General features: G+C 46.7%; 1 protein-coding gene across 2 annotated transcripts in view; it reads right to left on the bottom strand.

Annotated features, from left to right (window-relative positions):
- Positions 1-613: 613 nt before the first annotated feature.
- Positions 614-13,828, bottom strand: part of FAM135A (family with sequence similarity 135 member A) — a 938,545-nt gene continuing 925,330 nt past the window's right edge. For both annotated transcript variants that reach the window (XM_078648016.1, XM_078648017.1), the window contains one exon: positions 614-2,033. In XM_078648016.1, coding sequence (XP_078504142.1) covers positions 1,828-2,033 — 206 coding nt within the window. In that variant the 3' untranslated portion in view covers positions 614-1,827. The remainder of the gene's footprint in view (positions 2,034-13,828) is intronic.

Below are 13,828 nucleotides of genomic sequence, written 5' to 3'. Positions count from 1 at the left end.
CACGTTGCTATACCATACGGATACAAAAACATTGACAAAGACAATCTCTCTCATAGGCAAAACCTATTATCTTTGCCAATGCTTGTTTTTAGTGTGAAGTTGTACACCAAAAAAGCTGCGAAAAAAAAAATCAAGAATAGGGTTGATGATATATATACTAGTTCACACAAGTCACCTTTTGCTGTACCACAATGGACTGCTGTTCTGTAATGTTAGCCAGCACAGCCCAGGCCACTTTTACTTCGGTCTTTAGTAGTATTAGACAACTCAGTGAGACAGTACAGATATATAACCTGATACTGTAGCAAGGACACATATAGAGAGAGTTAAAGACACAACGTTTATCACCTGCCAGATTCAGCTGTTGATTCAGTCATAGCAATACTTAGTATGATAACCGCTGAAGCATGGCTTTGCAATGCTTCCCATCGGCTAGGATGTTTGATTTTAATATACTTTCTTGTAGCATGAAAACTGTTACAACAACACAGAGCTTTAAGTTTATCTAAAGTGTCTTAAAAGGCCCCTGCACCGATAAAGGCAATGATGGAAATCTGCATGAACACAATTCCTACAAAGCGAGAAAGATGTACAGCTTCTTTTGTTGTGCTTGTTTGTATTCAAGGGTTCATTTTATTAACACCAGATGCAATAACACAATGCTAGAAATAATCATGCATTAATTATACAACATATTTATAGTTTGAGAAACATTTGTTCGTTACAATTTACAGATGCACGAGTGGCATCCTTTACTTTTCAGTGCATTTCAGTTTGACATGGTCAAAACGGGAGGAGATATTGAATTTTACCCTATTCAGCACCAATAAAAAGGCAACAATCGTTTTAACATTCCAGTATATCAAAAATGTTTTATCTGTTTTAGCAAACATGTAAAGTTCATATTCCTGTTCCATTTCAAGATGCAGTGCTCTGTATTTACAACGTTCTGTAGTCAATAAAACATTTTAACAATATATTCAAAAATTGTCTAAAGTCATAAAAGTATTGCAGAAATGCATTACATAACTCAGTGTACGTACATACAAGGGATTTCATGTAAAATGTCAACAGGGAGGAGGATTTGGTGAGATTAAGGGCAATACTCTTACTTACATTTGACAAAAACCTAACTTTACAAAGGCAGCTGAAATTTAAACATTCAACAAAAAATCCACATCTGCCGTTGATTTAAAAAAACTGGCGTTCCAGTTCAAAGTGACCATGTAAAGCAAGAGACTTTCAGATCAGTATAACATACTTCCACAGGTATGACACATTTCATATTGATAATATTTTTGGAGAAAACCCAGGACAATTATGGTAGCACTCGACTTCACTGGCTCACAAAACTATGTTCTGTACCAGACTAACAGACAATGAAGTTTTCAAAATGTAGGATATTTAGCAGCAATAGTTGTGTTTCCAGTTAAACATTTTAATATACCGTGAGCAATCATAAGCGGTGGAACATGTTGACATCAGACTTTCTTTAAATTGACGTTGTTTTGGCAGTTGCAGCTTCCAACGAATTGGAGCTGAAAAGAGCTGTTGTGGACCTCTCATATTCATTCAGTCACATACTGTGCTTCAAATTACACTCAGGTAATTATGGAAAAAGAAATAGAAAAATAAACATCAAATAAAAAATAGCACAGTTATGTCCATAGAAAGAAAAAAGGATGTTAAAAAGCTCTAAAACATGGATGATATATCCTTTATCATCTTTAAAAAGGTATAAATAGCTCATAAAATGGCATCTAACACGTTCATACCATCCATTAATAATGAGGTATAATAACCACATTTCTGGGAAACACTTTTCTTTTACTGGAAATACTTCAAGCCAGCGACCAGAAAGAATTTCTCCAAAAATAGTTCAGAATCGAGTACAGCGATGTGGGCTGCTCTCCCTATGAGAGAGTTGGCGGTATTCGGCAATGCGTGGATGACATCATAGCGAACCAAGTTACACTCCTTATTTTGTAGAACAGGTAGAAGTAGGTTTTGAATCATCTCTGCATAGAAAGGTCCTGAAAATCACAAAAACATCATAAGTACGTAACAATGCTCTTTCAGTCCTATAGTTTACAAAACGTATTTGAGGACATTCACAAATAGCATAAAGGTTCTTTATTTACAATGCAGTAATCCTACATGGTAATTTATGATATTGAATGATAAACGTTTGTACTTTTCTAATTCTACTTTAAATACCCTTTTACCATACCTGGGTAAACTCCCGGAGAAGCATGTTAATCACTCTCTGTCTAACTTCCTGGAGTCAAATGATAATTTTCATCCTACACAGACGGGCTTTAAACCACATACAGTACTGAGTCAGCCTTACTGACAGTTACTGAAGAGCTCAAATCTACACTTGATGAGGGTCGGTCTGCCGCCATCCTCCTGCTAGATCTCAGTGCCGTTTTTGACACTGTGGATCATGCCATTTTAAATGCGAAATTGGGGGAAGTGGGAATTCAGGGAAAAGCCTTGGAATGGCTCGCCTCCTTCCTGGATAATAGATCTTTCCAGGTGATAGAAGGAGACTGCGTCTCAGAGCACCTCCCTAGCACATGTGGCGTCCCGCAGGGTTCGTCCCTCAGTCCGACTTTGTTAAATGTTTATGTCTGTCAGTTGGCTGAGGTGGTACAGGAATTTGGAATATCAGTGGTGTAATATGACGATGATACCCAGTTAGTGGTGTCTTTTTCTAAGGGCTCTGAATCTAGCAATAACCAACTACCTATCCGTCTGGAACGAGTGGTGAGTTGGATGTCCAACAGCTGTTTGAAGCTGAATGGGGGGAAACGGAGCTCATGTTGCTCAGAGATCCGGGCATCCATTCACCTCTGGTACATTGGCCCAAATGCATGGGAGATCTTACCATCGCCAAATCTGCTATAAAAAACCTTGGTATTTGGCTGGCGGACTCGCTTACACTGGATTGTCTATCCAGGAAACTATCAGGGATATGTTTTTTCCTGCTCAAAATGTTAAGGAAAATCATTGATATAATCCCTGACCACCTAAGGAAAATAGTGATTCAATTCCTCCTCATCTCACGCTTGGACTACGGAAATTCCCTCTATCTGGGTTCACCAAAGTATGTCACTAGGAGGCTGCAAGTGGTACAGAATGCGTCTGCTAGACTTTTGTTACAGATCCATAACCGCATCTCTGCTAGGGAAGCACTCCACTGGCTACCTATTGAGGCTAGGGTAAAGTTTAAAACTCTTTGCATAGCTTGTAAAGCGATTAACAACTCTGGGCCCAAAACATTGAGGAACCTAATATACAGGTATATCCCTTCCAGACAACTCAGATCCTCTCACCAACAGCTCCTTAAGACTACCAGAGTTAAAAGAGCCATATGGAGGCAGATCTTTTGCCCATCTGATACTCAGGCTGTAGAATGCCCTCCCACTGGAAATTCGAGCTGCCCCAAACGAAATAGCTTTCAGGAAAAATTTGAAAACCTGGCTTTTCCCACAATAATTAGGCGTGGGCTCAGCCAATCATTGTCGTAACTCTTTTAGCACTGGGAAGCCCTTGGGCAGCCATGCACTCTATAAATTCAATAAATAGAAATAGACGTGTGTAGGGATACTGGGGATTCAGATTCACACACTCACAACTACAACAAAGAGAGAATAGTGACTCAAAATTCCTACAGATGGGTTGAAATACAGATTTATGTTTGGGAAAAATATATCAATAACTTAGACCACCTGTTCAATTATGGTTTGTGTCCATGATAATCTCCTAATTAGGATTAGATTCTGGTAAAGTTGAGAAACGCTGCCGGATTTCTCCACACTCTTTGCAGTTTTTCTCATATTTGTATTGATTTTATAAAGGGTAAAGCCATTTTAGCAATATACAGAGTCACAGTCGCTCCTTCCTGGAAGTTCGTATTATTCCGGGGCGCCTTTCAGCCTTTTCATATCTCGGTCTCAGGCAGCACAATGTCTTTTTGCATTAGTAGATGCATACCTGCCAATTTACAAAATATTTTCAGTGTGAGTAGAGGGCGGAGCGGGACCTTGGAAGGGGCGGGGCCTGGTGCCCAGAGCTAACTAATAAGCACTCTGCCCCTCACCAAGCGCCCGACCTCCTCCCAAAAAAACCCAAACAAACGGCAATTTAGGCTGTCACCGATGTCCTGGGCTGTTTTTGTACCTTTTAGGGACATCAACTCCTTACAACCTCCGAAAAAGATATGAAAGCCACCGTTTACAGTGGTTTTCAGCTCGTTTTTCCAGTTACTTTTTGATTTCGGCTCCTCACCTGTGTGAAGGGAGCTGAAATAGTGTGTCACACGGTGGCACCGTGAGAGTTGGCAAGCCTGGTAGGTGCAAGGAGCTGATTAGGCACATGTTATGCATAGGCAAGGCTTCGCAGTAAGTAGAACGCATTGCAAACTCAAAACAAATGTAAATGTGAAATGGAACTCTCGCCTGGCCCATCTCTTACTAAGTATCATGCATTCCGGTGCTCTGTAATGTATGTATTGCGACCCGCCCTTTCAGTTGGTGTTCATATCATCCGCGTCCATCCACACTCTTTCTAATCATTTTCAATGTGTTTATTTATATTAGCTTTGAGGGAAACAAAAGCTTATAAAATCTACAATAAGATTGAAGGTTACCTTTCTCCTGAACATATAACACTGGTGTGCGCCGCCATTAAATGGGGCAAGGCTGAAGCAGTGGCACTGAGACGGGAGGAGGTCCAGGGATTGCTGAGGGTCCCTATAGCAGCCCTGTTGGAGTAGTTACTGTACGAGCTCCAGACATGCAAAGATTCCTTCACACCCTAACTGGGTAACATTTTCGCCCTATGTGATGACAACTCCACACCGCTTTGCCTTATTAGGTGGTTGAATTCTCTGGCTTGGCCATGGGCCCGCTGGTCGGTATTTGGGGAAGGGGAGGCGGAGTGGCTCGCTCCCTTAAGGAGACATGAGGGCGCTCTACAATGCTGAGAAACCGGAAGGAGGGACCTGGTCGCTAGTTGTGCTTGTTTTCAATGTAGAGCAATAATGAGGAAGCACTACTTGAACTAATGTAACGGATTACTATTGCATAGGGATGTAATATGAATTCCCCCCCAGTTGCGATCTGATGGTAGGTTTTGTTAATGTTTGTATTACTGCTGCCTAATTATGAACTGAATGCTCCTGACCAGACACTGCTAATACCAAGCTATATATTGCATGTAACTGCTTCCAGATTGATATCCTCCTGAAACACATGTACTGAACTGGAAACTAATAAAAATGTTTTAAAAAAAAGATTGAAGGTTACCTTCACATAAAAACATTAGAAAAAAGAATATAGCTTGGCTAAAATGTGATAGGCAGTAATAAAAAGCGCCTAAGTGCAATATGTGCAAAGGTACGCTGCTGTCCGTAACCATTGAGAAACATGTATATTTTTTAAAATTGTATATTTTTTTTTGTGTGTCTTCATTACACCATGGCTAATGCACTCTGGGCCGATTGTGAGCACCCTCGAGCCGTCTGTGGTCCAAGCAGTTTCGACAGCACCTTCCACGGCACAAAGGGGGATGTGGCTGAAAGCCTCCCACCGCCTTAATCCATGGCTTGATGTAATCATTGGACTAGAATCCGTATCCATGGCCCATCCACACACTTATCAACCTGACCATTTCAGGAAGTCCTCCCACATTTCTGCAGACCTTAGGGGGATCCCTTTAGTATCTAGGCTACATGTCCATTTAACCACATTTAACCAGGTTATTGAATTCAGAGGTTGGGGATCCAGCCAGTGTTTACAAATCTCCCGCCTGGCCAAGAGTAACAAATAAAATAATAAACCCCGTTACTTGTAATTTAGAGCCTGTTGACAGAAATAATCCACCCCGAGGAGCACCAATGTGTCTGTTAATATTATATTTTCTCCTAAGATGGCCCTTATGGTGTTTTCTACAGACCTCCAAAATTCTTTTAGCTCTGGACATGTAAAAAAGACGTGTACATTGTTAGCCTTTGGGTGGTTACATCTTTTGCATCTTGGAACAGGCGGTAACACAAACTTGAATAATCTTTGTGGTGTCTAATACAACCTATGGATGACAAAAATATGGTGGCGTTTAAAATTTGCTGGTGTTACTGTAGCATAGAGTAGTTTCACGGAGTCTAACCACAAAGATTGTATGCTACCCTCCTGCAATATATCTGTCCAGACCTCCGATGGATCCTTCATTTTCTCTTCCTCTGCCTCCCAAAAATATCCGTACCATGTTGACACTTCTTTAGCTTTCTGACCGGTATCCTGGAGCGTGGCCTCAAATTACCAATTGCCTCTAACTTCCTCCACTATAGCCAGAACCCACGAAGTAAGCTGCAGATACTTTAACCTGGAAAGCCTGTTACCTGTCTTAATGTTCAGGATCTCCCAAGGGACCAATCCACCTGTTATCAGGTCTCCCCATTTTGTTATCCCTGCATGCTTTAAAGGCAGGCTAAGGGCAGTTTCCAGACGTTCTGGCATCCCGGGGATTCCCATATTGGGGCAAATTCGGAGAAATAGCCAATCTTTAAGGTCCGCCTCACTACAAGCCAGAGACTTAAGGCTGCTTTCAACACCTTTAACCTTACTTTTTTTTAAAGATTTGGGCTCCAAATTTATATAGATAGGCTCCTCCCACTTCTTTAGTCATTTCACCCAGTATCAGATCCCAAGTGGAGTTCACAGGCTCCCCCGCCAACATGCGAAAATTCTTAAATTGAAAGGCCATACAATACAGTCTAAGGTCTGGTAATGCTAACCCCACCTTCTTAAGAGAACTAAGTTTTCCAAGCGAGCCGAACCCCCCGGGATGCCCAAATAAAACTAGATATTTTCCCTTGTATTTTGTTAATTTCATCTTTAGGAAAACTGAGCGATATCCAGTTAAAAAGGTAGGTTAACTTTGGGAGAACAGACATTTTTATTAAATTAACCCTCCCATATATTGACAGGCATAAGTTCTTCCACCTGGCTAGTTGTCTATCTACCTCCTTCATCACTTGTTTCAAGTTACAAGAAGGGCTCTCATCAATTCTATCCACAATTGTTATTCCCAGATATTTGATCTCCAAGCAAACTCTGCCACCCCATCATACCATGTTCCAGCATTATTTCTTCCATTTTGGAGGTATTGACTAGATATCCTGAAGGTGTACCGAATCCAGTTGTCAATTGTTCTATACTAGTCAATGTTTGCGCTGGATCGGAAGTGTAAATTAACAAATCATATGCTTATAATGCAATTTTACTATGCTTTGGAAGTTGGTGGATACGGATGATCTGCTCATCTGTTCTTAACTTGTGCGCAAAACGTTCCGTATATATATTAAAGAGAAGAGGGGAGAAGGAGCACCCCTGTCTCGTCCCCCTATTGATTTTGAAACTCCCTGTCAAGGCGAGGTTTAACAGAATTTTGGCCATGGGCTGCTCATATAGTTTTTGTACTGCCGGGATAAAATTGATATTGAAACCCATTGTGCCTAAAACCGCCCAAAGAAATAACCAACTGACACGATCAAAAGCCTTGGCGGCGTAGATAGTGATCACCGCCAACGGGCTCGACCTCGCTACCGCTAGATCTGTAGTCCCTATTAATGAGAGCGTAAGTTCTTGTATTTGTCTTTTAGGGACAAACCCTTTGTGGTCTGTATGTATCAATTGAGGGGCCACCCTAGCCAGTGTCCCTGCAAGTATGCCTGTATAAATTTTAAGATCCACATTTAATAAGGAGATTGGTTGATATGAATCAGCATCTCTCGGATCCTTAGCCAGTTTTCAAATTAGCGTAATTATGGCCTCATTCCACGAATACGGAATCCGACCTCCCTCCTATATACAGAATTGAAGAGAGAGACCATTTCCGGTACTATTGCCTCTATTAACTTTATAAACCTCAACGGGTACTGAATCAGGGCCTACCGCCTTACCATTCTTCATGTGTTTAAGTTGTTCTCTTATTTCAACTTCTATAATTGGGGCATCAACCCTGTTCCTCTCTTCTGTTGTTAAAACCTAGAGACCAACGTTGTTTAACCAGCCCATTAAGACCTCTTCATTCAGCCTTTCTGACTCTGCATACAATTCTGAAAAAAGTTTTACCATGCTTTCCTGAATTTCCTCCTCATTATTGGTAATATCCCCCTCGGGGTTAAAGAGACTTGACTTTGCAGCCCCCCCCCTCCCACCCCCCCTCTCAAGTATAGGCTTTGAAAGTGTCTCAAATAACACCAATTGGTGCTGAGTGAGCATTGATCTGGAAAAATTCTACAGTTTTTTCCTTCAAAACGGAAGCCACGCCTAAATCCAATAGTATGGCTCTCTTCAGCATCCATCTAACATTGTTACTGACATTGATCTCCCCCAATGTGATGCTAACCATATTATGATCAGAAATGTGTCCTGGGAATATATGCACCTCTTATTTTCCCAACTCACTCTCTGTCTACTAATATATAGTCCAGATATGAAAAATGATGATACTTCTTGCTCTGAAAAGTATAGTCTCTTTTACATTTCATTAGATGCCTCCAAGAATCAACCATACCCAACTCATTAAACATATGTTTAAAGGCTTTTCTTTTTTTTGGTGCTTGGGCCTGAACACCCCTCCTACTTGTGGATCTATCCAATATTGGGTCCAGAAGAGTATTAAAATCGCCACCTATTATTATGGGTGATGTTGCCCCTACTAATCTTAATTGCATGTCTACTATATACTGAGGATCGTCCATATGCAGACCATAAAAACCAGCACACAAACTCAGAACCCAGACATTTAAGAGAGGCCACAACCCATCTACCTGAATTATCAGTATTGGAAGTGATCATTTCAACGACTGACCCCTTCCTGACGATTATTGCAACACCTTTAGAGTATTCTGATTGCTCTGATGCTACGTGGCTCCCTATCCATCTTTGTTTTGAATATAATCCCCAGCTCTCATATGCCGCTAAGTGGGTTTCTTGTATGATACATACTTGGGCTTTAGATTCTTTTAAGTACCTCATTACCAACCTTTGGGGCACATTATGATGGCGGACGGACCTGAGTCCGTCCGCCACCATAGAGTAGGAGGGAACCTCCGCATGGGCTGCGGAGTTCCCTCTTGTGCATTTAGGATGTGCCCGCCACCCTGGCGGTCACATCCTCTATTTTTAACATTGCGGCGGGTGCGGCTTCAAGCTGCACCCGCAGCAATGGTAAAAATGCACACATTGCACATGTATGTAGAAAGTGGCAGGCACCGCGCGGTGCCAGCCGCTTCCTGCATACAAATGCAGGGGGGTACCATAGGTACCCACCATGTGCACCCCCCACCCCCCCCCTTCATCTAGGGGGCCCGCAACGGGCCCCCGCAGTGAAGTTACACATGCTTTTCCACGGCGGAAAAGCCGCAGCGGAAAAGCATGTTTCAGAGCCCATCCTAATCTGGCTGACGGTGTCTGAGAGACACCGTCACCATATTAGTGCTTTTCCGCCGCGGTTGGCGGCGGAAAAGTTGCGGACGGAAACCAGGACCCACCAGCCATCCTAATGTGGCGGTGGGTCTTTGGTGGGTCCGCAGAGGATTTTCCGCATCCTCCGGGCCGGCGGTGGCTTCCGCCGGTCCGGAGGATGCGGAAAATCCTCCATCGTAATAGGCCCCTTTGTCTGTTTTTTATCTTAATCCATTTACATTCCATGTTATAATTCTAACTTTTTTTATCTCTTCCTATCATTTATTTTAGTATGTCCCAGCCGCTTGGACTCGAGGATCTCTGGTTCTTTATATTAAAAATAAGCCAAGATAAAGTGTATAGTAGATCTAATATGTCTAATGAGGACTTATTTTTTATTTTTGCCCGCTGCTCCCCACCCAGTGCACCCTTAACCCCCCCTTAGGTACCCTCCGCAAACTATCAGGCATAAAGCCTATTGAACCGCCAAAGGGAGGAGCCCTATCTATAATTCTACTTGAGCCTCCCCCCGCCCCTCAGTGATAATGTCATTAATTGTGTTTTATATATCCTTATGTGTTTTCCTCCCCCCCACATTTATTTGTATTTGGTAGAATTTGGTATTTGATTTTCGCTCTCTTAGCTTCTTAGATTGACGAGCTCATACACTCAGGGGCGCCCGTTTCCTTATGGATTCAATCAGGCTATCTGCCTCCTTTTTTGATCCGTATATTGCACATTTGGTTATTCTACATGATTCGGAGTATAGCTGTCAATTTTAGTTGAGCCTTAGCTCCCAGGTTATTGAGTTCCCCTATTCTTTTGCCCAGTTCCCGTTGTTTCTGATCAGTTGCGTGACGTAGATCTGATCTAATATTGAACGTAAGGCTCCGAATTACATAGGGACCATTCCTCAGTGCAGCCAACAGGATAGCTTCCTTGACTGAGTATGAAAGAAAATTTATCAAGATTTTCCTTTGCTTCTGACGCTGTGGGTTTCTTTTGAATGGATCTCTATGGACCCTCTGTATCTCTTGATCCAAGTCGATAACTGATCTGTCTTTCAGGGCTGACTCCAGTAATAATTTAATCACAAATGCTTTAAGATTTGACCCCTCCTCCACCTCGGGAATGTTCAGGATCCTCAGGTTTTTTCTCCGGGAATGATTTTCTAATCTTTCCAAGTCTTCCATGAGACTAGCATTCTCTTTAACCAAGGCCTCAAATCCGTTTGTGTTGTTTGAGATGTCTTTCTGTATTGTGCTTACTGCCTGACCCCTGTGCTCTCGCAGGCGGTCGCCCCCTTCACGCTGCTCTGCCGCTCGCCTGCCTGCTGCCCTAGCTGCTGCCTGGCCGCTACCTGCTCGCTGCTGACCTCCGCTCACCTCCTCCGCTGCCCTCCGCATCAGGCTCACCTTCTTCCCGCAGCCTGCCGCCTCTGCCCCCGCTCCTCTCCGGACCCGCTGCCCCGGTCACCTCCGTGATTCCCGCCGCCGCTGACCAGTAGCTCCGCCTCCCCTCCACTCCCATTGGTCCTCCCGCCTACCCACTGACCCTCCCTCCCGGCTCCTACTTAAGGGGTCCCTGCCGGGTCTCTCACTGTGACCCCTGTGCCCTCGCAGGCGGTCGCCCCCTTCACGCTGCTCTGCCGCTCGCCTGCCTGCTGCCCTAGCTGCTGCCTGGCCGCTACCTGCACGCTGCTGACCTCCGCTCACCTCCTCCGCTGCCCTCGGCATCAGGCTCACCTTCTGCCCGCAGCCTGCCGCCTCTGCCCCCGCTCCTCTCCGGACCCGCTGCCCCGGTCACCTCCGTGATTCCCGCCGCCGCTGACCAGTAGCTCCGCCTCCCCTCCACTCCCATTGGTCCTCCCGCCTCCCCGCTGACCCTCCCTCCCGGCTCCTACTTATGACGCCCCCTCAGCGACCGCGCAGCGGGAGCGCCGATTGAGCGCCGAAGGTGCGCCAAAGGTAAGCCCGTCTGCGCCCGTCCGCGCCTGGACCGCGCCCAGTGCCAGGACCCCTGGCCCACGCCGTCACCAGCCCACCCGCCGGACCTACGACGCCACCGACCTCTACGCACTCAACGCCGGCAGACTCCCGGGCTGTTACCAAGCCAACCCGAGACGCACCCACGGACCCTTCAGCTGCAACGCCTGCAAGTTCACCTGCATCCGGACCTGCACCACTCCAGCAGCGCTCAAGACCTCGACGAGCAACAGCAGCAACCACCTGAAGTGCATCCTGCTCAACACCCGCTCCGTCCACAGACACGCCGTCGAGCTCTGGAACCTGCTCGACACAACATCACCAGACGTCGCCTTCCTCACGGAAACCTGGATGAACGGCTCTTCAGCGCCCGACATAGCCATCGCCATCCCAGACGGCTACAAGATCATCAGGAGGGACCGCATCAACCACACCGGAGGAGGCATCGCCATCGTCCACAGGAACACCATCCGCATCACGACCAACACCGACGACACCCTCGCAACCGCCGAGCACCTGCACTTTCAGGTCCACATCAACCCCAAGACCACCCTCAGAGGCACCCTCATCTACAGACCCCCGGGACAACGCGCACAATTCAGCGAAGACATCGCCGACTTCATCAGCCCGCACGCCCTCTGCTCCACTGACTACATCCTCCTCGGGGACCTCAACTTCCACATGGAGAACAACAACGACCACAACACCACCACCCTGCTGGACAACCTCGCCAACCTGGGACTCAAGCAACTGGTGACCACCCCCACCCACTACGCCGGACACACACTCGACCCCGTCTTCTCATCCAGCAAGGACATCGCCTTCAGCCACGCCACCGGACTCCACTGGACGGACCACAGCTGCGTCCACTTCAACTTCGCAAGGACCACGATCCACCACCACCAGCAACAGGCTGCATGCAGGAGCTGGAACAAGATCACAGCCGACCAGCTCGCGTCCTCCCTGAGCATGAACCCTCCCACCAGCACAACGAATCCTAGCCAGGCGGCCACCAACCTCACGAAGTGGATCAGCGACTGCGCAGATGAGCTCGCCCCCCTGAGGACCCCGCCCAGCAGACCCGGTAGCAAGAAAGCCCCATGGTTCACCGACGAACTCAAGAGCTCCAAGAAGAACAGCCGAGCCCTCGAGAGAACCTGGCGCAGAGACCCAACACCGGACAACATGACTGCCCTCAAGCTCGCCACCTGAAAACACCACCAACTCATCCGCGCCACCAAGAAAACTGCATTGAAGGAACGACTGGACAACAACGCACACAACAGCAAAGAACTCTTCAACATCGTCAAAGAGCTCTCCAACCCCAACGCCGGAAACAACGACATCACCCCTTCGCAAGACCTCTGCAACTCCCTCGCCTCCTACTTCCACAACAAGATCGCGGACATACACAACAGCTTCAGCACTCAACCGACGAACACCACGACCGAACCACCGCCCCCCACCACCACCCTCCGCGCCTGGTCTCCGATCAGCACCGAAGACACCGTCCGCACGATGAACTCCATCCACTCCGGATCTCCGACCGACCCCTGCCCTCATCACGTCTTCAACAAGGCCGACGCTGTCATCGCACCCCACCTGCGGGACATCATCAACACATCCTTCGACACCGCTTCCTTCCCAGAGAGCTGGAAGCACGCCGAACTCAGCGCTCTACTCAAGAAGCCATCGGCTGACCCCACCGACCTCAAAAACTACCGCCCCATCTCGCTGCTCCCGTTTCCTGCAAAAGTCATCGAGAAGACCGTCAACAAGCAGCTGGCCGCCTTCCTCGAGACGAACGGATCCCTCGACCCCTCGCAGTCTGGCTTCCGGGCCAACCACAGCACCGAGACCGCCCTGATCGCAGTCACCGATGACATCCGAGCGCTGCTCGACAACGGAGAAACAGCGGCCCTCATCCTCCTCGACCTCTCCGCGGCCTTCGACACTGTCTGCCATCGTACCCTAGTACAACGCCTCAGCAACGTCGGAGTCCAGGAGAAGGCTCTGGAGTGGATCATCTCCTTCCTCGCCGGAAGGACACAGAGTCCGCCTCCCTCCGTTCAGATCTGAAGCCATCGAAGTCATCTGCGGCGTCCCTCAAGGCTCCTCGCTCAGTTCAACCCTCTTCAACATCTACATGAGCCCCCTCGCAGACATCGCACGCCAGCACAACCTCAACATCATCTCCTACGCCGACGACACCCAGCTGATCCTCTCCCTTACCAACGACCCCGCCACCGCCAGAGCCAACCTTCACGAAGGGATGAAAGAGGTAGCCGAATGGATGAAGAACAGCCGCCTGAAACTGAACTCAGATAAGACGGAAGTCCTCATCTTGGGATCCTCACCCGCCGCTTG

Source organism: Lissotriton helveticus, chromosome 6, assembly GCF_964261635.1.
Source record: "Lissotriton helveticus chromosome 6, aLisHel1.1, whole genome shotgun sequence".
NCBI lineage: Eukaryota > Metazoa > Chordata > Amphibia > Caudata > Salamandridae > Lissotriton > Lissotriton helveticus.
This window is presented reverse-complemented; position numbering and strand designations above follow the sequence as displayed.